The sequence below is a fragment of the Fusarium musae genome, chromosome 5 (assembly GCF_019915245.1).
Source record: "Fusarium musae strain F31 chromosome 5, whole genome shotgun sequence".
NCBI classification, from domain to species: domain Eukaryota; kingdom Fungi; phylum Ascomycota; class Sordariomycetes; order Hypocreales; family Nectriaceae; genus Fusarium; species Fusarium musae.
In genome coordinates, this window is record NC_058391.1 from 2,723,698 (window position 1) to 2,747,734 (window position 24,037).

General features: G+C 50.0%; 4 protein-coding genes across 4 annotated transcripts; 1 reads left to right on the forward strand and 3 right to left on the reverse strand.

Annotated features, from left to right (window-relative positions):
• Nucleotides 1–9,352: 9,352 nt before the first annotated feature.
• J7337_007259 (uncharacterized protein) lies at nucleotides 9,353–10,976 on the reverse strand (the record flags this gene model as incomplete). Its single annotated transcript, XM_044824911.1, has 2 exons — nucleotides 9,353–10,867; nucleotides 10,920–10,976. The coding sequence occupies 2 exons, from the start codon at nucleotides 10,974–10,976 to the stop codon at nucleotides 9,353–9,355; spliced, it is 1,572 nt and encodes a 523-aa protein (XP_044680568.1).
• A 3,204-nt stretch (nucleotides 10,977–14,180) lies between these two features.
• Nucleotides 14,181–16,019, forward strand: J7337_007260 (uncharacterized protein; the record flags this gene model as incomplete). The annotated part of the gene is made up of 4 exons (XM_044824912.1): nucleotides 14,181–14,389; nucleotides 14,641–14,910; nucleotides 14,960–15,845; nucleotides 15,894–16,019. The coding sequence occupies 4 exons, from the start codon at nucleotides 14,181–14,183 to the stop codon at nucleotides 16,017–16,019; spliced, it is 1,491 nt and encodes a 496-aa protein (XP_044680569.1).
• A 137-nt stretch (nucleotides 16,020–16,156) lies between these two features.
• Nucleotides 16,157–19,069, reverse strand: J7337_007261 (uncharacterized protein; the record flags this gene model as incomplete). The annotated part of the gene is made up of 1 exon (XM_044824913.1): nucleotides 16,157–19,069. One exon carries the CDS (start codon nucleotides 19,067–19,069, stop codon nucleotides 16,157–16,159), a length of 2,913 nt encoding a protein of 970 aa, XP_044680570.1.
• A 1,146-nt stretch (nucleotides 19,070–20,215) lies between these two features.
• On the reverse strand, nucleotides 20,216–23,438 carry J7337_007262 (uncharacterized protein; the record flags this gene model as incomplete). The annotated part of the gene is made up of 3 exons (XM_044824914.1): nucleotides 20,216–20,323; nucleotides 20,375–23,020; nucleotides 23,094–23,438. 3 exons carry the CDS (start codon nucleotides 23,436–23,438, stop codon nucleotides 20,216–20,218), a joined length of 3,099 nt encoding a protein of 1,032 aa, XP_044680571.1.
• Nucleotides 23,439–24,037: the final 599 nt, after the last annotated feature.

Consider the following 24,037-nt stretch of genomic DNA (forward strand, 5'->3'; position numbering starts at 1 on the left):
CTTACCATCGTCAGAATTGACCAGCAACTCCACGGCCTGTCTCTTCTCATACTCCAATATCTTTGCACATCCCGTACAACCAGCACCATTCATCGAAGAGTCAACCATGATCACAACGCTCATAACAGTAGACAGTAAAAAGGTCTTCAGACAAAAAAGATCAGTCAATTAATAGAGAGAAGAAATATAAGTAAGAAAAAAGGAGCAAGATAAGACATGACAAGCTTCTGCCCCCCAACATAACATAAGGCTAGGTAACCAGGTGACCTGTACGACCTGTACTGTATACGTGTGCGCGTCTCAGAGACAGACAGATACAAAGCAACAGAGAGACATTGGGCTAGCTCACCGATATTTTAGGCCGCCCCTGATCCTGATCCTGATCCTGAGCGTCTCTCAGCCCGGCTGCGGCTTGACATGGGTCCGGCTGTTGGCGATATCGGGGGCGGGACGCACGGGAGCTGGCCGGCCTAGTTGGTCACTTAGGCTGGGATAAGGGTGCATGCGCTGAGCCGTCGCATCGGGAGTGAGGATCCTTGTTATGGTCACATCCAGGTCTTGGCTGGCTTTGATGCGTAACTAATTATTTGTATTTCTATCCAACACTGTTTTCTTCTGTTCCGTTCTATTTATCCCCCCGTGTAATACATTCCTGTCTTACATCAGTTCCGCGATAAGGCCTTGCTCACATCATATCTATTCCCGTCCTCTCTGGCCACTGGCGCTTCCTTACCCAGATTCCGTCAGATTGGCACCGATGATCGCCGCAGTGACAAGACACTCAGACTCTGACACCCTCTCCTCTCTCGTCATTAACACGTTTTGTCCATCGCATTCTCTATTATAAGCACTAAGATGGCGCGTTCTCATCTTGTGGCTGTTTGAAGGACTGTCTGTGAAAGGCTACACTACTTGTTGGCCCGACCAGTGACCGAAGTGCCTCACATCTGCCTTAGATATCACGGCTCTACTGCCCCTTTGCTGTCTCCGACTTCGAGACTGCCATATTGGATTTCCTTGGAAGAGGCAGCTCCGACATCTCATCAGGCTCAAGAACGTTCGGTGATTAGCGTAGTGTGTGCAGTAGGAACCGTTGAAGTAGCCATAGGGTTTTTCGTGGTTGGGCGTGTCTCAACCCTAACACTAACCCAAGACGTGTCCAGGTTGACACTGGAGTTGAGAATCCTGGTATTTGCGATGAAGACCTGGGACTTGCCCTCGGGGTCGTTGAGGTTGTGTACGATACGGGCTTGCTCAACCGTTCGGTAGTGGAAGTTGATGGTGACTACTTCATGCTGGGCGATCTGGAGGGCGCGGGTATTAGCAAGAATACCAACTTTATTTTCATAAGAGGTAGACGCAGCTTAGTGAAGAGTTGTGACGTTGTAGGCGGCACAGGGACAATCTGAGTACATCATTCCTCCCGGTAAACCAATACCATCTTCTTCATCTCTTCGCAGCACCCGACCTCTCGGTAGGTCGTCTGGATCTGAGAGTCTGATCATTATTCAGCAAGTTGATACCTCTGCCATCCTTCTTCTTCTGCTCTCGGAACTTCTTCATCCAATCGCTGTTGCTTACTCGTCACTTAAGGGCTGTCTCGTTGACACTTTCTTGGTATTTGGCATCCGCCTTAGAAGCATAATAAGGTAAGCGGTCATCAAGACCCAGGCCTTCTTCGAAATATCTCCGGATACCTGGGTTCGGGTGTCCGCCACTGTTCCTAGGCGCTGAACCTGGTGGTGAGTGCAAAGGACCCAGCATGAGGTGTCTCACTGGTGACCTAGATGGGGCCCCAACCTCGCCACGGGGCTTTAGTCGAGGAACCCTGTTGTTCGAGATTCTGAGTATGTCTCGCTGGGGGTCAAATAGGATTTTCGAAGTCCACCTCTCGCCGAGGTGGAATACATTAGTATCCTCTATCGACACCACATCTCCTGCATATGGAAAGATGGCGTCAATGGTGTCATGGAAGCTGCGGGACACCAGTCGAATTGGCAGCAACAAATCCATACACACCGATGCCTTCGCACCTGGCTTCGACATCGACTTGCACTCGGGCAAGACCCTGGCGTTGTCGGTGGCTACAGCGAACTCCAGGATCATCTTGCGAGCTGGATACTGATGTGCACTGCGGCCTCTGTTTGGGATGGCAGCAACTCGGTCTGACCCCAGGAGGTATATATATGACACCAGAAGACTTGGTGTAGGACCTAACCCTAGCACTTGTGGGAATGCCGACATCGCCGGAGATGTCTTGGTCTCTGTAGTGGGTTTCGACGTCTGTGGTGAGGTCTTTGTCGTCGAGGATGGCATCAGCATCTCTAGTGATGCAGACTTTATTGCCTTATTTTTTGGATTTGGAGTCTTTGAGAAGATTATGGTAATCGCCGGCGAGGTTTTTCTCGATGGCAGCAGAGTCGTCACTCACTCGGAAGGAGTGTACCTGAGAATCTCTACGCGTTGTAAAGAGGGCGAAGACTTCTCTTGTGTGCATACCATTCTGGGATAGGATGAGTTCCGTGTCTTGCTTGTTGAGTATTTGATGTATACCACAGATACATTTTGATGACAGTTATGTTGATCAATGCCACCGATTTGAACAACCAGCCAGAGGTCAAGCTATCATCAGAGAGATTCTAAAGAACATGTACACATTCTGCTCCGCTTCACGTTCTTGCCCATCGTGTTTGTCTTGATCATCACCGCGGGTGTGGCTATTGTGGAATCCAATATGCCTGGCAAGCCATGTGCTTTCTGGACAATGGCGGTGGTGACTCGAGGGTGTGGCAATCGTCACGCCGTTCATATCCATGGGCACTTTTATCCGACCGAAAACCGATACTGATAATAAAGGAAATATAGGGATATATTGTTTATACATTACCGCTCAGATATGAGGCTGAATTACGTACTGGCGCGTGCCAGAGTTGGGGGCCTTGGCCAGAGTCTTGATGTTGAGACCCGGGGCTTTGGTGATCTCGGGGATCTCAGACTCGCCCTAGTACTCATGGCCAGGGTACCCTTGGTACCTTTGTTCGAGTATTTCTCAGGGACATCTCCGACAATCAGTCCGACCTCAACGTACTCCTTTGCCATCTTTGCGCTGAGGATAAGCTTATCTCCTATGGGCGCTTTGGGACATAGGATGATAGCAGGTCTATCAACTAACGGCTTATGTCGATCATTGGAAGCTTTCATACGACCGGTACCTGTCTTCTCATCTTCTCCTGAGCTCCTCCGAGAGAAAATGGTGTAAACGGTGCCTTTCTCCGCGAAGGTGGCCGATTTGATCCCGGTTTTCTCCAAATGAGGCTGGGGTTGCTCACGCTTGGGGTATAGAGATCGACTTTCCAGCAAGAAGTGAGGACTGACAACCCAGGTCACTTCGAGTGTTGGCCAGAAGGAATGTGAGAAACGCATAGCCATCACAATACCCGCACTTGGGAGATGTGAGCGCCAGGTGAGTCTCGTGGATAGTGATGTTGCGGCTCAACTCGGAGATAACTGGCTATCTTCTGTGTCATTTGCAAACATATGGTAGGGGGCTCCTTACTGTTGTCGTCAGTTAAAAGGCTTGAACACAGTCATTGAGTCTTTTGATCGACGAGATGTGACATATCTATCGAGTCGTTCTTGATATAGCGTAAATTCTCGTCGTGACAAAGGACCTTATGAAGCTGGCCAGATTTTCTATAATAGTTTGTTCTGCTGTGTGGGATATATGCGGTAAACCCCCTCACCTTTTGGGGTCGTTGGGTTCTATTCCGTTTTTGAGATCCATTGTGCCGCTGCTGTTGATTGCTACTTCGTGTGCAGATCCGATTCGCCTTTCGTATATCGTCGATGATGACCATGTGCGTGGAGAATTGCCAGACCAGCCTTCCTTTGTTGCATGAGTCGGCGTTCTGTAGGGATAGGAGGTTACTGGCACATGAACGAGGCGGCCGCGACAAGGGTCAAGCCGGCGCTGTCGAAGCATATCTGACACAAGGTACTGGAAGTTTTCTAAATGCCTAACTCTAGCGGAGCTGGGCCTGTATCGCTAGAGCTTCTGCAGCCCCGGTGGTTGTCTTCCCGATCTCTCCTATGCAAGCATTCGGGTTGCAACCAGAACAAGGTATATATAATGTACTTTTGAGCCCTGCACAATAAAATATCCCTATCTTGTATGTAGCGAGACATGTTGAAGGGGGTTTGTGAGGTCAGAAATCGTGGAGGAATATGCTGTGGACTGGATGGTCAACGAAAGACCAGACTGTCCGCTTCAGAAGGTCATGAATGGAGCACATTTACTTCGCGGCGCGTATATCAGCCTCACGCATAGCAATACAGTCGGCCGCCAGGACATGGCGGTCGAACTCGTACTGATATGTTCGTTCGATGTGAGTTTGGCCTTGGCTGTGGCCGTTGCCAGTCTCTGCGATCACGTTGCAGGACTTCACGATGGCAGTTCATGGAGTTGTTCATTTGTCCTCTAAGGCAGTTATATAGTACCTAGTGTAGATCGTTGTTATTCTTTGGATCCCATACAAGGCCTTTTAGACATAGGTGCTGCTTTACGCAGTAAATCTCGCGCTGAACAAGTCCCTTCTGCGAATCTCTTCTATTCCCCAATTAAATAAGAAGGCCTGAGTCGGGGTCTCTTGAAAGTGGGTGATATGTCGATTTGATCTCATCTGTCGTCTTGTATATATAGCAGGTACGAAGTTCCGCTGCCAGATAATCCCACCGGATAGTTGGAGATGGAAAGTGGAGGTAAGCCTGGTGTCTGCCTCCCTTTTCTCTACTCATCTGACCGGTCATCACCATCTTGGCTGATGAAAGCGCGTAAGTATGGATGGCCTTCATCTGTGAGACTGTGCTTCTTAATAACAGCGTTTGTTGCTATTGGACTATTTGTGCACTCTTTCGAGGATTCCCTGTGGCCCCCTGATTCGAGCAGTTCTTTCAGAACATCATTATGTTCGGTTGTTGATAGTTCTTCTTCGATGAAGTTGCCGTCCTCTGGAACGAACCCGCGGCCCACAAGGTCAAGGTTAAATAGGTAATGAATAGTGTCTCGCACCGCGGTCGGAGAGGTGCAAACTGGGTAGTGAAAAGTGAAGACCAACATAAATGGATCATTTATTACCTGCGCAACCCAATCTTGTTTGTGGGGGAGGTTCCAAGGTTGGCCTTAGACTTAGCCATAAGCTTTGTGCAGCGATTCTTGACTTGTTTTCTTTCTCAAGTCGAGAGATATAAGGGCGTTTATTACCGCCATCAGCGGATGCCTCCTTGCGTAGGCTAGTAAGGGCGGAATTGGTCTCGAACTGGAATAGCCGCCATGATGGGTGACTTCGCCAGCGACTTGAGTAAGTGCGATCTATGCAACGCAATAGAACTTGGATGCGGACATAAAAAGGACTTGGAGGGTCTTTACTATAGAACCCATCGTAATGAGAAGACTAGTAGAGACGAAGATATAGGACATCATACTCAGACAAAGCCAGTATCCTTGAGACGAGGGTCGGCGAGGAACATCCCTCAGCCTCCTCGCGTGATGGCAATAACAAAATGTATCAATCTTCTCTCCAGGTGGAGAAATGGCGTTGTTGTTGCTTGTGTGTTATATAGGAGAGGATAGAACCGTGTATAAGCCTTATAAGTCACCCTTGGGGCATGGGATCTGATGCGTTGTCAAACTTGTCTACACAAGAGTCAGCTTCCCGAAGTATGAGAGGCCTTGAAGTCTTGTATGAAGGTTGCTCAAGTCTTCGTTCTCTGTGGGTCGTCCAGCTGTTCGATGTCCTCTAGTTCAAGGCCGGTGAGCTCTTCAATGGCGGGAATACATGGCGATCTCAATACTTTACAGGTAGACATAAAGAGGCTTCTGGGATCTCGGCGTCGCTGCCGGTGTAGCTAGACCACTTGTTGATCGCATGTGTAGTGTCTTTAGATAAGGTCTTCTTCATATCTCAGCGACTTTATAGCTGTCAAGGTATATGTATATGCGCATCCAGTCTTTGTGGAAAACTCCCTTTTAAACTGGTTAGGATTATTAGGATGAATAAGAAGAGGCAGAATGGATGGCCTACCTGACAAAGCTGAGACACAACCATTGAATGGCTGGATGTTCCAGGGCCGCGAATGTTTATACATGAATTTTATATTAGTTATAGATGTAGCTGATCTCTCACGACTGTGGTGGAACCTCAGCCCTCACTGTCGCAGGTTCTTCTGCTCGATTTCCCCTTTCTGACATCTCGAGGCAGATGATGTGATGACGCTTCCTCCATTCTGAAGAAGTAGGAGTTCAATCCAGAAGGGCTTGATCAATCGCCTGGGCATTGTCGCTTCAGAGGTCCAATTCGCCGGTGTCATGGGAGACCCTTGTGGCAAGACTTGCGCCAGCCTTCCATATCATTCGACAGGGTTGGAGGTTGCGTAGAGAAGAAGAACCTGATGTTGAAGGTTACCTCGACTTATAGTCGCATAGAAATGGTTGCCCGATTGGTTGGAACGTGAATGTGAGTTGGCGCCCAATGCTTTTGAATCCCCTTTGAGCTTTGCTTTCTCGTGCTCTTGCATTCGAGCCCTCTTTGACCACCCCAAGTTCGCCAAGCCAAGGAGGATAGTAGCATAGATAATTGACGAAATCGGACTGGCTAGCTTAATATGTTCTTATACATTCGAGGGTTGCGCTTGCTGATGGATGTCCGAGTATTAGGTACAGTAGAAGGCTTCATGAGATCTCAGCTCTGAGCATCCGCGGAAGCCATCACCAGAAGCGGCCATTTTTAATCGCAGCAGAGTCTGTCACCACAGTCATATATGATATATCTTAGTTTGACCAACAGTGGCTAGGTTGTGCAAATTCGTGCTTTGAGTGTTTTTGCATAAATGCATACATCTTCTCGCTCGATCCTGTTCGTCGAGATAGAATACTTTGGATACTTTGCCCCATTTATAAGTGACAGTAAAGCCGTTAAGCGTCATATAAGCTTCGAGTTGGTTTGGGAACTGGTCCCTTAACTCATCAGTTGCCCACGGATCTGTAGCTCTTCTGTTCTAGGAGTTATTTCATTTTATCATCGTATTCAGTTTCCGATAGCTCGCATTGTCGGGGATGAACTCGTGGCCAATGAGACCGAGATCTCTATGGCATGATGATAGTCTTGCTGGTTCCGCAGTTGCTAGTGATGACGGCTGTGTATAGCATCGACATCCCCCGTACTTCCCTGCATTCCCACTTCTTGATATCCATAGATGGGGTGGAAGATGCGGTGACAATGCCGATGCATCAGTGCATCCCGCTCCGCGACATTCTTATGAACGTGTTCTGCCACAGATCGTGTAAGCCCCGGCCTTTTATCAGTACTTCTGAAAGAGGATTATCAGCTGCATTTTCTGGGTCCTCCTTAGGATCTAGATCGACTGTTCTGCATTTGCTGAGCAGAGAATGATCTACATGGCGAAGCGGCAGCAGTGGCTGACACCACTGATTGCATCCTCAACTGGGTCCGCATGGTGAATGACTGAAGGATGAAGTGGCATTGGCTCCAGCTTCTCCCAGCTTTCTGATCTTTACGTCAGTCTGAGGTTCGGCATCTGTTGGAGTTGCTCTAATTTCATCTGGCAGGTTGGTGAATTGTATATATACAGCATGAGTCTCGAAAGGAGATTCCAACCATCTTGTATGGTCACGGTTTAGTCGCCGGCCGATGTAAATGGCTATGCTCCGTTCGACAACCCCTTGGCTGAGGCTCCAATGTCAGTATGTGTACTCATGAAGGCAAGGTATGGGACAACGTACTGATACCGAAGCTACACCCTGTTGCAAAGGGCTATTTATATAAATCCCGAGGCATGGCCATCGTCTTCATATTCGCGGTCTCAGGCCCGCGAGGCTCCGTCAGCTCTCGCTGCCACGCTGCCACGCTGCCAACATCACAGAGATGGATGTTACTTGTTATGTTCACGGACTTGAGAAACCGGTATGGTCTGCCCGAGAGGTTCCCAAAAGATACTGTTCCGGGATTTGTATGTCGATCTTATGTTGCTTCATCGATGAAACGATAGTTTAGTATATATAATAAAGTTGTTGTTAAGTAAAGAAGAAGAAAAGGTTCCAGGGAAGAAAGGGGGTATTTATACTTGTACAGAGACACAACCAAACTCACCATCCTGTTCACGAGATGACAGTATTTTGACAACTCATCATCTTCAATGCATTCATCTAGTATCATTTGCCTTCTTGCGCAAATAAAATGATAGACAAGATGACAATCGCTGAGTAAATGTCTCGTATAGGCACCTCGGGCGAAGCAAAGACAAAGATAGCGGCAACCCCCATATCATCATCACAAACTTCACGAATACAAGACACCACTTCCCTGCTGTACTATCAAACCTGCATGTTTGCTTAGGCATGCGTCCTATAAATTCCTCCTTCGTGTCAATTGATTCGCAAGCATGAACAAGCTGCATTACTGTTGAGGCAACAATGCATACACAAGCAGCCGCATGGCAACATAAAAACGCTTCGTATCAATCCTCACAGTTGCCAAAATATAATTACTTTATGCCAGCTAGCTTGGTCCAAACTTACTGTCGGCTATGAAGGGTTTCTCGGAAAGCAATGGATGGCATCGAGGCAAACAGACATCTCTGCCCACCACTGTGGTCAATACGATTAGACTGAACCAAAGCCAATATCACAAAGCAAAGGCCAGGCAGTCATGTGCAATCCCTACACCAATGACGACGAAGCAAAAGTCACGCAATGCAAGCATGTTAGCGATGCCAACGCATCCTTCGTCAATCTGCATGGTGACAGACACTTCACATCTCGCTTACAAACCCCCACCAAAACCTGATATCATCAAAAATGTCACGATAAACGTCCCAATCTTGAGACAAGCACACACAATTTAACAATCCAAATAAGAAGCATAAGCTTCTCATGTCTTGATTGGTATACATTGCCCCTCAGGGCTACCTAAGTACAAACAAATCCCAACCCAATGCAAACAGCTCCGTCATCTGTCTTCCGTGCGTAATGCAATAAATCACCTCCGCTCAAGCGTTTGCAAGAGCAATCTTTCATAGTATTCATAAAAGGAAAAGAAATAACCAACAAAACGAAAGGGAATAAATCGCTGGTGGGAAGGGCATTCTTCTTGGCCCATCCATGATCTTTCTGTACTTGAAGGAGAAAAAATATCCGTAAATGTAATGTAAATCTTTGCCTCGTCTACCGTAGATGTTTGCATCCACCGGTCTTTTAAAAATGCGCCAGGGTAATATGCAAAAAGAAAATGAGATAGAAATGTGTAAATCTGAGGGGGTATTAAATCCCGCGAGATCGTTATGCCATGACAAGTGAGCGCTCCTTCTTCTCCTTGTTCTTGAAGAGGGCCTTGAGCATGTTGCTGTTGTTGCGGTTGACCTTGGGTCGTACAGTGACTTGCGATTCGTCGTCTCGTCGGCTGCTGCTTCGGCTGTCGATTGACCTCGTCTCGATCCTCTCGGAACGCTTACTCCTTGACGAGCGATGGCTGCGCTCACTGTCGGCGATACTCTCTGCGTAATCCTCACGTCGTGTACTCCTGTCATCATCATCACGACGACTCCTGTGGCTGCGATGGCTACGGCGGCTGTCGTCTGTTCGGTGTGTCTTGTGGCTTCGTGAACTCTCGTGTGTTTTACTTGTTCTTGTGCTTTGGCGGGACTTTGTGTCAAAATCATCTCCGCCATAACGGCTTCTTGTCTCCCTGTCGGCCAAGGGTGTAATAAGCTCCATGTCGACTTCACTCTCATCTTCTCCATATGGCACAATGCCTCGTCTCCAGGTCTCAATCGAACTCAAGTCGTCATCAAGGATGAGGGCCTCATCGACACCTGGGCCATACTCGACACCGTACTCGCTCTGTGTTCGCAGAGGTGCAGGACGGTCCATAGGCACGCCCTCATATGCCAAGGCCTCCCGCGCCGCCTTCTCCTCCTTCATTCTCTGGAAGATCTTCCATCCTCCGAAGCAGATAACAGTGACACCAGCAGCGAGACTCGTGCCAATCAAGAATTGCGGGGACGATAAGAGAGAAAAGACAGCTGGCGATCCACTCTTGAGAAGACCCAGAAAAGCGGGCGATGTCTTCTTGACCATCTTTGACAACTCAGCAAGCGAGAGCGCAACGGCCGCCGCGTGGTCTGGGTTCTTCTGGAGCTCGGCCATTGTCGTTGTAGCCGAATGGTGGATACATTTAGCTTCGGTTAAGAGACCCTCAACGCGGTGAACAAGACCCATGGCCTGCTTCTCATCGTAGTACTGCGGGTCCAGATCGGTGCGGTCCTTCAGATCGGGGGGGACGCTTCCATACGCAAGGTCCATGTCGATTTCCTTGCGCGGCCTCATCTGTACTAGTTCTCCGGTCGATCGGTTTCGGGGCACCATAGGGCCAGCGCCGTAGGCAGAGGGAGCCATGCTACGCTGAGGCATGGCAAGCTCCATGGGGATCTCCTTGTATACAGTTCGGGTGGGAGCTTTGCTGGGAGCTGTGGCGGAGATTTCGGTGTGTTTCTCGAGGTTATCAAGAGTCAGCGCACGACGACTGGCAAAGTCCTCTCGAGGATGTCGCGAGTGGACGCTTCGCGATCGGCGACTGCGTTGTGAGCCAGCTTCGCTACGCTGGTCACCTGCGCGAGGAGGATAATATCGGGAGCGGTCATCGTCGATGTGGAAGTGTTCTACAGGAAAGGCTTGAGGCTGGGCATTGACGTCGAAGGATTGAGAGCGCTGGACACCCTGCTGGGCTTTGATCTCCGCCTTCTTGTCTTTGTAGTTGCCTTGAGCTTCCTTGAAGATGGAAAAGAGCTGCTTGCCCTGTGAATTGTTAGCCAAGGTTGGGAAGCGCAAGCGCAAAGGGATGACGAACGGTCTTGATAATCTTGCCGGAGTTGTTAACAATGGTGATTGTCTGTTCGAGCGCCATGTTGGGCAGCGGTGTAGGTTTCGTAGTCCTGCTCTAAGTCGCAAAGGTGCGACGAGATGAGAGCAAGAGCTGTAGATGCGCGGGATATATGTGGAAGGGAGGAGGCCAGCTCTCTCTATTTGTCTGTCGGAATGTCTATCTCTGGATCGTAACGAGACAGACAGACAAGACAGGACAATATAAGGAGCTGATGCTTGCCAATGCGACAGACTAAAGACTCAGACCGCAATGAAGTTGACAAGGTAAATACAAGGACAAGGGCAAGCACGAACACAATGCCCAGCCCGTTCTTGAAGGATACGATCCGATCAAGGACTAGGATCCCCTTTACAAGAAATAGGGAGCGCGATGGAATAAATGATTCACGCTTTCCCGGTTCCCGCGGTGGGAATTGGAATGGATGGATGAGCTGAGGTTGGTCCGCAGTGGGGGTGAGTTTGAGAGATCAAAAAAGTGGGCGGTGGGAACACAGAGATGAATGAGAAATGGGTAATCCGAGAAAAATATGAGGTCGGCCAGGTTCCTTGCTTTGTACCGTACCCGGTATAACCCACTGAAAGAGGTAGCCCAGAGCGTTGCGGTACAGCGGCCTCCGGGGGTTCAATTGCAGGTGACTAGCTCGCTGTGGCTCAAGAGAGGGAGCACGTAAGTTGGTTTTCTAGGCGGTGGCGCCGGGGAACAGAGAGTTCGGTCCACTTGATGGAAGTGGACAAAGAAAAAAAAGGGTCTTGGTCTGGGAGGCAGCTGGAGCTGGAGGGGAAAACAGGTGAAAGTGGAAAAGCTAAGCTTGTTGGAGGCGGTGGATTTGTCGGTGAGGAAAACCCGGGAGTAAGAGGGACAGGGTAATCCCAGATTTTGTAGAGTAGGACAAGAGTAAGGTGAGGTAGAGAGGATAAAGAAAGAAAAAGAGGAAGAGGATGGGGAAAAGGGGGTTGATAAGTGGTTATACAGGAGGTATCGAATCAAATAAATCCCCCGTGGGCAGATGGGCATGCAGAAGGTGCATTCACATCAACATGTACGGTACATCGGTTTGAGTTTGGTATGTCCCAAGGCGGCAGAAGAGACCATGGCATGGATTGGAAGGGATGGATGGGTTGGGCTGTTAAATGACGGGTTGAGAGAACTATCGAGAGCGACTGGCTGATAGTGATTCTCAGGCACAGTAGCTGTAAGCGAATAGGCCCAGAGTGTGACAAGCTGCACGATGATGAGGTCGTGTTACAGTTGGATCCCGCATCGCATTGCAGATGGAGATTTGGGAAGATGTGATCAAGATATTGACTCAACTGTCCTGCCCGTCCATCTTTGAACACTACGGTATGATGAGCGTTGTATTCTTCCCAGACTCTCTCCCTCGGTACGGAGTAGATACTACATATCGTGTCACTGTCTGTAGACAAACCTGAATCTCCAACACGATACCAAAATCACAGTCCTCTCGCAAGTTGACGCCCATATCGTCTCACCTCCATCACCTGGAGTCTCTGCCGATTGGCCAAAAAGCCCACCTCCTTCGTCAGGCGCCTGTGCATGGCATGCCCAACAGGGCCCATCCCTGGTTTTTTCGTTCCCTCTCTCTCGAGGCCCGCTAAGGCTCTCAGCGCGCGCCAATTCGCATCACACATGTGGTTTGCCTGGCACCCTATCAAATATCGACAGGGCGTGTGCCCGCCTGCACACTACGTAGGTGGTATCGAGAGACTCGATACCGACAATTGGGGAGGAACTAGAAGCAGGAGAACCTGGGAGAAGGAAGGAAGAAAAGAAGATGGCTGGTCCGGCCATGCGGGGATGCGTTTCCGTACGAGGCGAGATGTGAAGGGTTATGCTGGGCCGTCGATCTTGTGCTGCCGGCCTGCCAGGATGTTCCCTCTTTGCGTTGGTCACGGGGATGAAAGAGAGCATGAAGTTGAGGTCAAGCCCAATCAATGGCTGAGCCACACTTGGCCAACGACTTCTGTGGCTGATGTTAGTCTTCCCTCTCCTCTCCTCTTGTTGTCTTTCAGCTGGCCTTGTCACACTTCTTCCCCCACGGCGGATGGTCTCGGCTCGTAAGTCAGATGCTTACAGATGAGTACCATCAACAGATATCTTTTTCGTCAAGGCCACATAAGCCTGTGGCAAAGCAAACTCTCATACTCAGCTTCGAATAATCACTCACTGCCACAATTTAAAATAATAATACCTCGTCTCTGCCCAAAGAAACACATGGGTCGATAACAACAGACCAACCCAAGACGAGACAGTTGCTCGGATTGAAGCAGACGATGCCATGTGGCAGTCTCCCCAGGCTAGTCCTTTACGGAGAAAAAGGAAAAGCAATCATTAGTCTAGCCCTCCCGTGGCAGATCCTGCTCCTCTGAATGGTATGGGCTGTCTAGGCTGTATGGGACTGATCGGCGGGCTTGGCTCACCCTAGACCTGTCCTGAGTGAAATAAACAGGAAAAGCTGCGTTGAGGGCCTCAAGACGGGACGGACATGTTGGTTGTACTTAATTGCTGACCTTTGCTCCACTTGATGTCTCGTGTCGTGGTTCACTACGACTCTGTCTTATTTCAATAGCTCATCCTGTTTGTGGTGGCTTTGTCTTAACTAATGGATGTTTCTTGAGCTGTCAGTCAACGTCAGGCTCTGTCTGGTCCGATTGTCGGGGTCCCCAAGATTTCACCCCGCAACTTGAGTTTGCCTTGGCAAATACGTAGGTAACACTCAAATGCTCATGAAGACTTCCGATATGAACCGAGTCATGAGAATTTGAATGTAACTTGAAGGCTACAGTTCTCAGAGAGTTATGTGCAACAGCCGGAGATGCTATGTTCAACGTTCAACACGGCAGCGAGTATATACCCTATAACTTGATACCGTTAAAGTTGCGCAATCCCTGCCTCATCGACTCAATCACCCCATCCAACTAATCGAGCCCCGGATCTTTTTTTAGCCCAGATACATCACAGACAATCATGTCATCTCTAACCAGTCTCTAAAGCCCCCAATTTGATCCAATTCCTCCATGTCAACAATAGATATGACGTCTAATATCTTAATCATCAACCATTGAGAAAAAGCAAGTAGCAATTCAAATTCAATTCCCCGCGTCAATTCCGGATCTCCGTAGTGTCTCCACCAAATTATCCCGCACCGTCGGCATGGGCATTCGTCACGCAACCTCACATCATCAATCACATCCAGTAGAACAAACCATGTCCTCAATATCCTCCCTCTGCACCGCACTGCAGACCTCCACGACGCACGTCGTAGACGGTCTGCGCAACTTCGTCACGTATTATCCGCAGGCGAGGCTGGACCTCGCTAGCCTGTCCCGGGAGCTCGCGGAGCTGCAGATGGTAGCGAGGCTGCTACATCACAACGCCCAGGCCCTGGAGTCCGGAAGCGCGCCGCTGCCGGGAAGGTTGGATGAAGCGATCAAGAGGGTTGTCAGTGAGGCTGGGGAGTTGTTGGAGGAGGCGGATGACGCGTTGGATACGGGAAGGACGGCAGAGGAGAGGACGCCCTCGTGGTTGGAACATACTGCCGAGAGATTGTCGCCCTTTGCAAAGTTGCTTGAGGGTTTGAGAAGTGCCATGAGTCTAGGACTTGACTGTGTGTTACTGCAAGTTGACTTCATTCCTTTTTGTGAGATATTCACTAACATTCTCATAGAGCCATCAATTCTCAGCCTCATGATGGTGAGAGAGAACTTCCCGGCTATAGCAGCTCTCAGATCCTTCAAGAGGCATCAACTATCCGCTCAAGATTCCTCCAAGAGTCAGACAGCGAAGATCCTCGCGTTGAGAGCCAACGATCTATCATCATAGAATTCATCGAGGCCACTCAAGACTTTATCTCGGAAAGCTCATCTGCTGCTCCACCACCACCAATTGATGACGCCGAGAGTCGAGATCACAGCAACAGCAGCATCGCTCACCCAGAGTACGTCCCCTCTCACAAATATTTCTCAATACACTAACTAACCTTTCAGAACAATTGCGTCGTCTCCCCACTCAGAGACGAATGAGCCGCCTATTCCGGATTACAATGCCATTGGTATAACCTCTACAACGCCCCTCCGCATCTCACTCCGCCACCTCGCCAAGAAAGAACTCTCCAACCATGAAGTCGTCGAAACCGCCTACGTATCTCGCCACAACGCCCCCACTATCGCAATCTCAACCCTCGAGTCACCCACGCGCTTCTACGACACTCGCGCCAACCAAGTTTCCTGCTTGCAGAACCAGCACGGCGTCAACATGATCTTCTCGCGCAATGGTCGTCAGTGGGCATATCTCAGTGAGGAAGACGGCAAGGGTCTCAATGCGGCGAGCCATGATGGCATCAATTTCAAGAAACCGGTTGTGTATCTTGGCGACTACATCAATGGACGGAAGATCGCGGTTTGTAAGTGGCCTGGTGGAAAGCCACTTGCGTTCTCGCAGGACGGGAATTGGCTTGCGGTGGGAAGCACGAGAGGGCGGGTTGGGCTTATGGACTGCAGTGCGAATCTCAACAAGGCGAGCGTCGTGATTCCATGCCATATGGATGAGGTTACACATGCGGTTTTCACACCAGACAGCAAGCTTCTCATCACACAATCCCGCGACGGCACGATTCGCATAACGAATGTAGAAACCCGCGCATCGATCGCCAAGCTCGAGACCGATACATGGAAGAAGCCCGTGTTCCTCGGGACTTCGCCCGATGGAGAAGTCATCGTTTCGCTATGGGGCGACACGGTGTTCCACTGGAATTACGGCACCGCAGCCCTCGAGTCGTACAACCTCAGCGGGCGGAGAACACGCGAGGGCTGGCCCATCGCTGTATCGGCGGACTGTCGCTTCCTGTGCTGTAGAACAGATGATGGTGTTGATGTAAGTGATACGTACTCGGGGAGAGTGCTGTATACGATCAAGTTCCAGAGCGGGTTTGTCACGGCGGCGTCGTTTAGTTGGGATGGGAAATACTTGATTCTTGGAAAGGCGGCGTCGGGGATGGGACTCAAGATGGGAACTTCGACTTTGGATGTTTGGGAATTGGTATTCTAGGCGTTTAAAATGGGCTGTAAGTTGGATATATGTACGTTATGCAGAAAAGTTATGAATCAGAATTTGACCTTGACATGTGTGTAAGTTTACTATTAGAGTCATCATTCATCTAGAGCATCGTCATATATTGATACTCTTTACTCAACCTCCCTCCATCTCGCCTCAAGCATCTGCACTCGCATAAGAGGCCCTCCGCTCATGACCTCCGCCGCAGCCTCTCTCGACTGTCTATCGTACGAATACCCCTGCAAAACCCATTCATTTGCATGACCATACCCAGCATACGAGTTTCCAACGGTGTAGCTGTGTCCCATGGTAGCATCTTGAGCCCATCCCATGCTCTTATAAAACGTACCCTGTATGCCCAACGTCTGCGCCTGAATAGCTGCTATCTTTTGCTGATTGAGGATCTGCTCGCATTGCATGATTGTCTGCGTATAGACGACATGTCTTTGTTCTGCGATGGCCAAGAGACCTTCTAGATCGCCAGTTCTACAGGCTTCGGTATACAGACCTCTCATGCGTGGCGAGTAGATATCGCACATGCGCTCTTTTTCTGGTTCTCTCACTCCATTGAGTGCAAATCGAGGCTCAAGTGCTGTGCCTTTTGCAAAGGAAGCATAGCAATCTTCACAGATCTCCAAGACTCCCCATCCCCACCATCGTCTATTCTTGCTAAAGTTCTTCCTTGGGCATGGTTGAACATGGCCCCATTGCGCAGTCCAGTCAAGAAATAGCTTGCTGTCTCCCCAATTTCGTGCGCTGACATATGCTTCGAGAGCCTGAATCGCTCGCGGATGACCCAGGCTGAAACCGCATAGATACAATTCGTCTGGCTTGGTGGTGTTGTCTTTGATGAACCATCGTGCGCCTCCAATTGGTTTGATGATGCCTTCATAACACGCCGCGCATATTCCCCAGCCGGAAGGATTGTTGATCGGCGTATACCACGAACTTCCCTTTGTTCCCTCCCTGTTGCAAACAGGGTACTTGTCCATTTCCCACGTTGCATTCCAGAAGAGACTTCTATCCTCATCATCCAGTGCCTGATGCATTGGGATGATGTGGTTCAACTGCCCAAGAATACACCTGGTCTGGAAGTTTCCTCCAGCAACCTGCTGCCATTTATCCTGATCTTCAGAAGCATAGAAGTAGTCGTGATAACACGCTGCACAGGCCTGCAGGTTCCTCGGTCCATTTATAGGCTTGTACCATACACGTTCATTGGCGTTGACAGTGTTGATCTTGGGGCAGTCCGGTATTTGTGCCCGCTGGTTGAACTCTTGACAGAATTGGGCCCATTTGTTCTCTTTTGCATAGTCCATGAACTTGCGTTTGAGGAACCATACGCTAAGATCGCAATAGGCACCGCCTTCGTTGGGTAAGAGCTGATAATACTTTGCAAATGACGAAGTTATGAGACCGTCCTCGAAGCAAGCTTCGCAAATTGTCCCGTTTGGAATATCAGCTGCTTTGTACCACGACTCTCCTTCGGTGATGTTCTGTTCTCTGCAGTCTCTGATGCCAATTCTCCTCCCCATAAACTCGACAAGCTTGTCAAGACTGCCAGACTCAACGGCTTCGGGGAGTAATGTATCTTTGATCCGCCTGGTGTTGAATCGACATCTGCGCTTGTGTCCATCGTCGTAGAAGACTTTTCGGAATGAGTCCCGGAATTTGGTGTCGTAGATAAGATCTGCATAGCAGCGAGCACAGATGACGAACTCTGGCACAGCAGCATGGTAGAACCAGTGTTGGGGGAAGGATGTCAGTGAGCCTGAGCATTCGAGACCTGCTTTTGCACCACAGGCATGCAGCTGCGCTGGCTCAGGGGTTCTGACGCGAGGGGGCTTCGGTGCAGAGACAAGTTTGGGTTGAGCGATAGGTTGTTGTTGAGGTGGAATTTGAACAGGTGGTGATGATGGATATGATGGAGCGTTTGCCTGTGGCGGTTGAGGACTTGCTGGAGCTGGTGCGTGATACGAGTTCCGTTGACTTGGCTGCTCCTGGACTCTTGGAGAAGGTTGTGCTTGAGGACTCGGCGGTGGAGGAGGATAGTATGATGTCTGCTGCGAAGCCTGCCCAGGGGACATGGACGTAGGTGACAAATACCCAACAGTCTGTGGTTGGCCTGGTGTTGTAGCCTGAGCAGGAGGAGGTCCGGGTGGAGGAGGTGGTATAAAGCCTTGCGAAGGACTAGCAGGCACCTGTGTCTGACTCTGTGGCGAAAGAAACGAGTTCTGAGCTGGCGGATCTGCATACGATACTGGTCTTTGTGCAGGACTCACACTTCCAGCAGTAGAAACAGGCCTCCTGGGTAAAGGTGGTGCAGCATCCTCAACATCCGTATTAATCCTCGGTGGTAACGGTGGTCTCTCCACCTCTTGTCTCTGTTTCTGTATCTCATCATACAATCTCTGCTGTTCTCTCACCAGCTCCTCCTCCGCAAGTTGATAGTTCCTCGCTTCCTCAGCTCTCAACTTCTCTAGCTCCTGGACCTGCTTCTCTTGCTCAATTCTCATGTTGGCGAGATCTTCTGTAGCTTTCTTCATTTGAGCTTCATACTCTGCTTTGTAGTGTGCTGCGAGACGCTCTGCTTCGCGCCATTGTGTTTCGAGCTGCTGGGTATGTGCTTGAGGGGGATATGGACTCTGAGGGTAAGCTTGTGAAGCTGGCTGTGTTGTTGGTGGTGGTGTGGTGTAAGGTTGTGAAGGTGCCTGAGAGGGTTGAGCGCTCGGTGGACGGTATGGTGATGGTGGAGGGGGATATTGTTGCTGCTGAGGTCGGTACTGTGGTGTCTGAGGTTGTCCATATTGTGGTGATTGAGGCTGGTACTGAGCCTGAGGTTGTTGATACTGAGGCTGCCCAGTCTGATACTGCTGTTGCGATCCCGAAGGCGAACCTCTCTGATGTTCGCTCTGCTGGTATCCTTGATTCGCTCCTTGTCCATAATACCCTGACTCTCTCTGCCTTTGCTGCTGCTGCTGTAACTGAACCTGTTTCTTATACTCCTCTCCCACTTTACCAACAAAGTCCTTTAACCAAGCCATTGTATCGCTTCTTCAATCCTGAGTAACACAATGTCCAAGGAATGAGGGGATCTGACTGCCTAAGTACTCTCCCCACGTCAGATGTAGATGGGTCACAATCAAACCCGATCACGCCCTACGCTGATCAGACCAGATGAGGCAATATGATACCTCCTCTAGGCTCGAGAGGAAAGGAAACTTAGAACCTTTATCGTAAGAGGGCAAAGACTTGGATAAGCAAGTTGGTATAGGCTTAGGCAACCTTCGATTTACATGTTTTGGTCTTTTGCATTCCTTATGATGCCTCCTAGGGCTTCTTACTTCGCGGAGCATTGTCTCCAGCTCTGATCATATCAGATGCGCGCTTTTTATTGTAATCCACAGACAGGGATATTTAGCAAGTCAGCCTGGACTAACTGGACCCTTGCTTTCAGCTCGGTATCATCGGGATCGGGACTGGGCTTTAAAGTTAAGTTATCAACGGTTCAGCGAACAAGCTTAATTCCGAGCTTCACGAAGCCAATGGTTGAGCCAATTCTTGCCAAATCAGCAGCAGGCATGACAGTAGCTGTTTTCTACTACTTGGCTCTTCATGAAAAATGTAAATGTGCAATTGTTCGTGTACGCTTACGATTAGTCCATCTCCACCACTCAACCCAGAAATCCTTCGATCTTCATTCCTTGACCTCAAGTGGTCAGGACCCTTTGTAGCCTGTATCACCATCAGCGGAACACGACCGCAACGCGGAATCTACGGGCCAACGTTCACAAACATCACGGACTGAAACTCGATAAAGTGTACCAAATTCATTGACTCCTATAACCGCATGCTGAGCCCCTAAGCATGGCTTTTGTTCATATATCTTTCAGCTCATCGCGAGACAGAAGGTTGAACTGAACCTCTGTCTGCTCTTAGCCTCCATGACATGTATCAAACTTCTGAATAAAAAACAATAGGTATATGCATGCATCCATCCCAATAGCAACAAACGCCCGCCCGCCCGTTTCATGCTGGAACTTCGTAACTATGTGTGTTGTTTATGCGTAAATGTACGATACCTCAACGCCGTTGTCTCATCGATTGCCCGCGTAGCACAACCCGTTGCGAATAAAAAACATATTGCCTATATGCGTGGTCCGTCATCCATTCATCCGTAATGTGATGTATTAAGCTTCTTCCTCAATCATTGCTCGAACCTCGGGCTCGTTGAGAAGGATACGCTTGCCAAGTTCCTCTGGTGGCTTGCCGTCTCGGACAGCTCCAAAGTCAAGAATCTGAATCATGTTAGTATTTGTTGCTCCCAAGTTATCTGCGTTGTAACATACCTCGACGTAGGTGAGTGAATCGCGCTGGACAGCAGCCACGCATCGTCGTTCGTCAAATTTGACTTGCCAAACACCACTGAGATCGCTCAACAAGTCCTGAACGCATTCGCCAGTTCGGACATCCCACATCTTGACTGTCTTCTCACTGCCACTAATAACTTTCCGGCCATCGTGCTGGAAACAGGTAATAGCCCCAGTATGCGCCATGAGAGTATTGCGGCATTTGCCATTTTCTGGATCCCAGATACGAAGAGTCGAGTCGGCCGCCGCCGACACCAGTCGCTCATCGCGGAGGTCCAACAAACCGACGAGCAAACTATGTCCCTCGAGAGTGTACAGACATGCGCCAGTGGCAAGATCCCAGATCTTGACCAGCGAATCCATCGAGCCTGAGATACAACGATTGCGTTCGTGGTCGAGGACGACAGAGTAAACCTTTTGAGAGTGACCGTGGAGGACATGAAGAGCCTCACCGGTGCTGATACGCCAAACTCGAACAGTGCTGTCATAGGATCCACTGACGAGGGTGTCACCATGAGCGGAAATGGCGCGAACAGAATGCGTGTGCCCGGCCAACACTCGAATGAAGTAAGGGCAGTCGGATTCATGAGCTGGGGGGCCGGTCTGGATATATCGGCGGGACCCAACCTCGGGAAGCCGCCAGACCCTGAGCTGACTGTCCCTGGAGCCGGTGATGATGAGAGGCTTCTCGGGCTGCATGATGGCCTGTCCACTGGAATCTCTACCAGTCTCGGTGGGCATCAGGATTTGCAGGCAACGGACAGTACTAGTGTGTCCGTAGAATACCTGCTGGCAAAGACCACGTTCGATATCCCAGACGCGAACAGACCTGTCAGTAGAGCCAGACACCAGCATGTTGCCTTCATACTGTAGTGCCCAGACACCACCTTCATGACCTTCAAGCTTCTTGCGGAGCTTGCCCGTCTTGGTATCGTAGATGTGGATGAGCGTATCGTCGCTACCTGTAATGATCTTGTCTTCGTCAAACTGGAGACACGTAATAACGTGACGAGGATGAGCTGCAAACGCGACGTGGCCAGGCTTGACCTCGCCGCTGGTCCAACTCTTACGGATCATATGATGACGGCGGTAAAGCGACTTGTATAGATGTAGCTCGCGAAGGCTAGGCAGTCCAAGCTGGGGATCAGGGACAGCTGTAGCAGCAGCATTTGCGGCAGACAGTGGCCCTTCCGACTTGTGTTGACGAGCCTCGGGCTGCGACTTGTTCTCTTCACGAGCCACGGCTTCCTGTGCACTGGCACGTCGCTTAGATCGCTCGGCCGAATAAGTGTTGATCGCTCGCTTGCGCTTGGAAGCCCGAGACTTGGAGGCTGTCTCTTGTCGAAGAGTCCGGGTAAGCTCATGCTCAGTTGAAGTCAACCGGGTTCGCATGCTCAAATCCTTTTCGTATCCACTTGCACCAACAGGATCTTGCCAGCCCCAACCTTGAATGATAGCCTTCTGGAGTTCACCAGGTGGGAGGGTGTAGCCATCTCGGTCAAACAGTTCCTTCCACCCTGTTTCATTACGATCAACAATGTTTCGCCAGTGCTTTGAGACTTGTGCAGCTCGACAAAGATCTCGGTGATCGAGATGAGACAAAACAGAATATCCAAGTTCCAGGGGTAACTGTCGGAGAAAATCGCATTTGAGGGCTGGGTTCACAGCGTTGGCCACAACGCGGAGGGTGGGACGAGGACACCGGCGAAGGAACTGGTACATCATGAATGTCTTCATTTCGGTTTTCATGGAGTCGAATGCCTCGAGGAGTGTTTGTGTGTCAACGACTTGTAGTGAATCAACACCTTGAGAAGCACCATCGGTGCGAGCAAGGGCGTAATCATCTTGGGAATGGCCAGAACGAACGAGAGCAGTCATGGAATCATCTTCCATTGGCTGTGATTCATCAAGCCATCTTGAGGGATCAAGGTTCGAGCTTTGGAAGCTAGGCTGTGTCTCATCTTCGTCATCGGCAGTATGTAGCTGAGCGGCTGCCAAGGTAGGCGACAGTCTGGGACTAGGAAGACTAGCATCTTGTGCGGCAACGACATCGATACTGGGACGGGGATTAAAAGGACGGATGGGTTGTTGTAAGGATCCATCAGCATCAGCGAATGGTTCTGCGTCAGCATCAGTAATTGGTGGAGTAGCGACATTGCTGCTAAAGACAGTATGTGAATCACTCTCTACAGGGCTGGTGGCTTCGTATTGAGGGCTGACAGCTGAGGAAGATGCTTCGGGTGATTGATTTCGTTCATGGTGTGACGAGCGTCGGCGAGCTGATCTCTCAGCCGCACCAACGACCTCCGAAGTATCAGGAGTAGCAAGGAAGCCCCCAGAAGGTCTGGAGGACCTCTCTCCTTGTCGATTCGAATTATGGGCAATGGAGCGACGAAGTTTATCCGATACGGCGTTCAGGGGAATAGAACGGCCAGGTCGCCGAGGATTCGAAGTTGGTGCTGAAGATTCGGGGGAATCTATAGTGGTAGCTCTAGAAGCGCGGGAACGGCGAGGATATCCTTCTGAAGGAGATTGTGATCGATGCTTGGGTATCCGGACAAGGTTGGATTCTTGAGGGGACTCGGATTTAAGCTGAGTGGGGGTAGAACGAGCATTGCAGGATAACTGTGTATATGTCAGCATGGCCTGTTCTTCAGAGTAGTTGAAAACAGCAAGTAAGCACAACGTGAAAACTAACCTGGTTATCTATGGGTTCATCTTCAACTTCATCGTCAGTCTCAATAGCACCTGGCATATTATACGAGAACCTAATCAGTTCTGGGGGAGTAGGCTTCATGGCGAGAGGATACTCTTTTGTGTCTAGATTCTCCAGAGGTACAGGGTCACGAACGAAGACCTGAGGGAACTTTCGCGTGAGACGAGTAGTGGTCGTAACAGTCTTAGTCTCGACACACTCGCTCACCTCGAGCTGGAAGCGGCGGGAGCGGTTCTGGGTCCCCTCGGAGATGTTGACGGATACTGTTTGGGAAGGTTTGGGGTGACGAGGCTCGAGAGCCTGGCTAGTTGCGGGGGATGGTGTCATGATGCGGTCGGTATTTGTGTGTGTTTGTGTTCATCCGTCAAATGCACAAGGCTCAGGACGAGTTCCGATTTAGCAGTCTTGATGGGATCAGTATCAAGACTGGTTGCGAAGCTCCAAGGGTCGTAGTATCAGAGACGTGCTGTTGTAACAGCTAAGCCGCGCGGGGAGCAGAAAACGCGGAAGGAGATGTGTTTGTGCCGGACATGCAGGTGCTTAACCGGAACGTAAGGTTGGTTGTCCAACGGCCAGTCGAGGCTTTTACTCCACTGGCATCAAACTCTCTGGCCTCGATCGAGTGGGAAGACTGTTGGTGCCGGCAACTTCTGCGACAATATGGTCGTTATTGAGATATGTCGACAAGGGGGACGGATATCGACAACGGACGCGAAGGGCTTTCGATATGAGGCTAAACCTCAGGCCCGAGACCGGAAAGGAGACGACACGATCGAAACACAGGAGATCGAAGGTGATGGAGACGCGGAAGCCAGGGCGGCGGAACGAAGGGTCGTAAGGCTATCTGACTGAGCGAGCACGCGTGCACTTGAGGCTGGGGAGGCAAGGCAAGGGGAGTGTACAAGGGAGTGTGGCGAGGAGGGTTA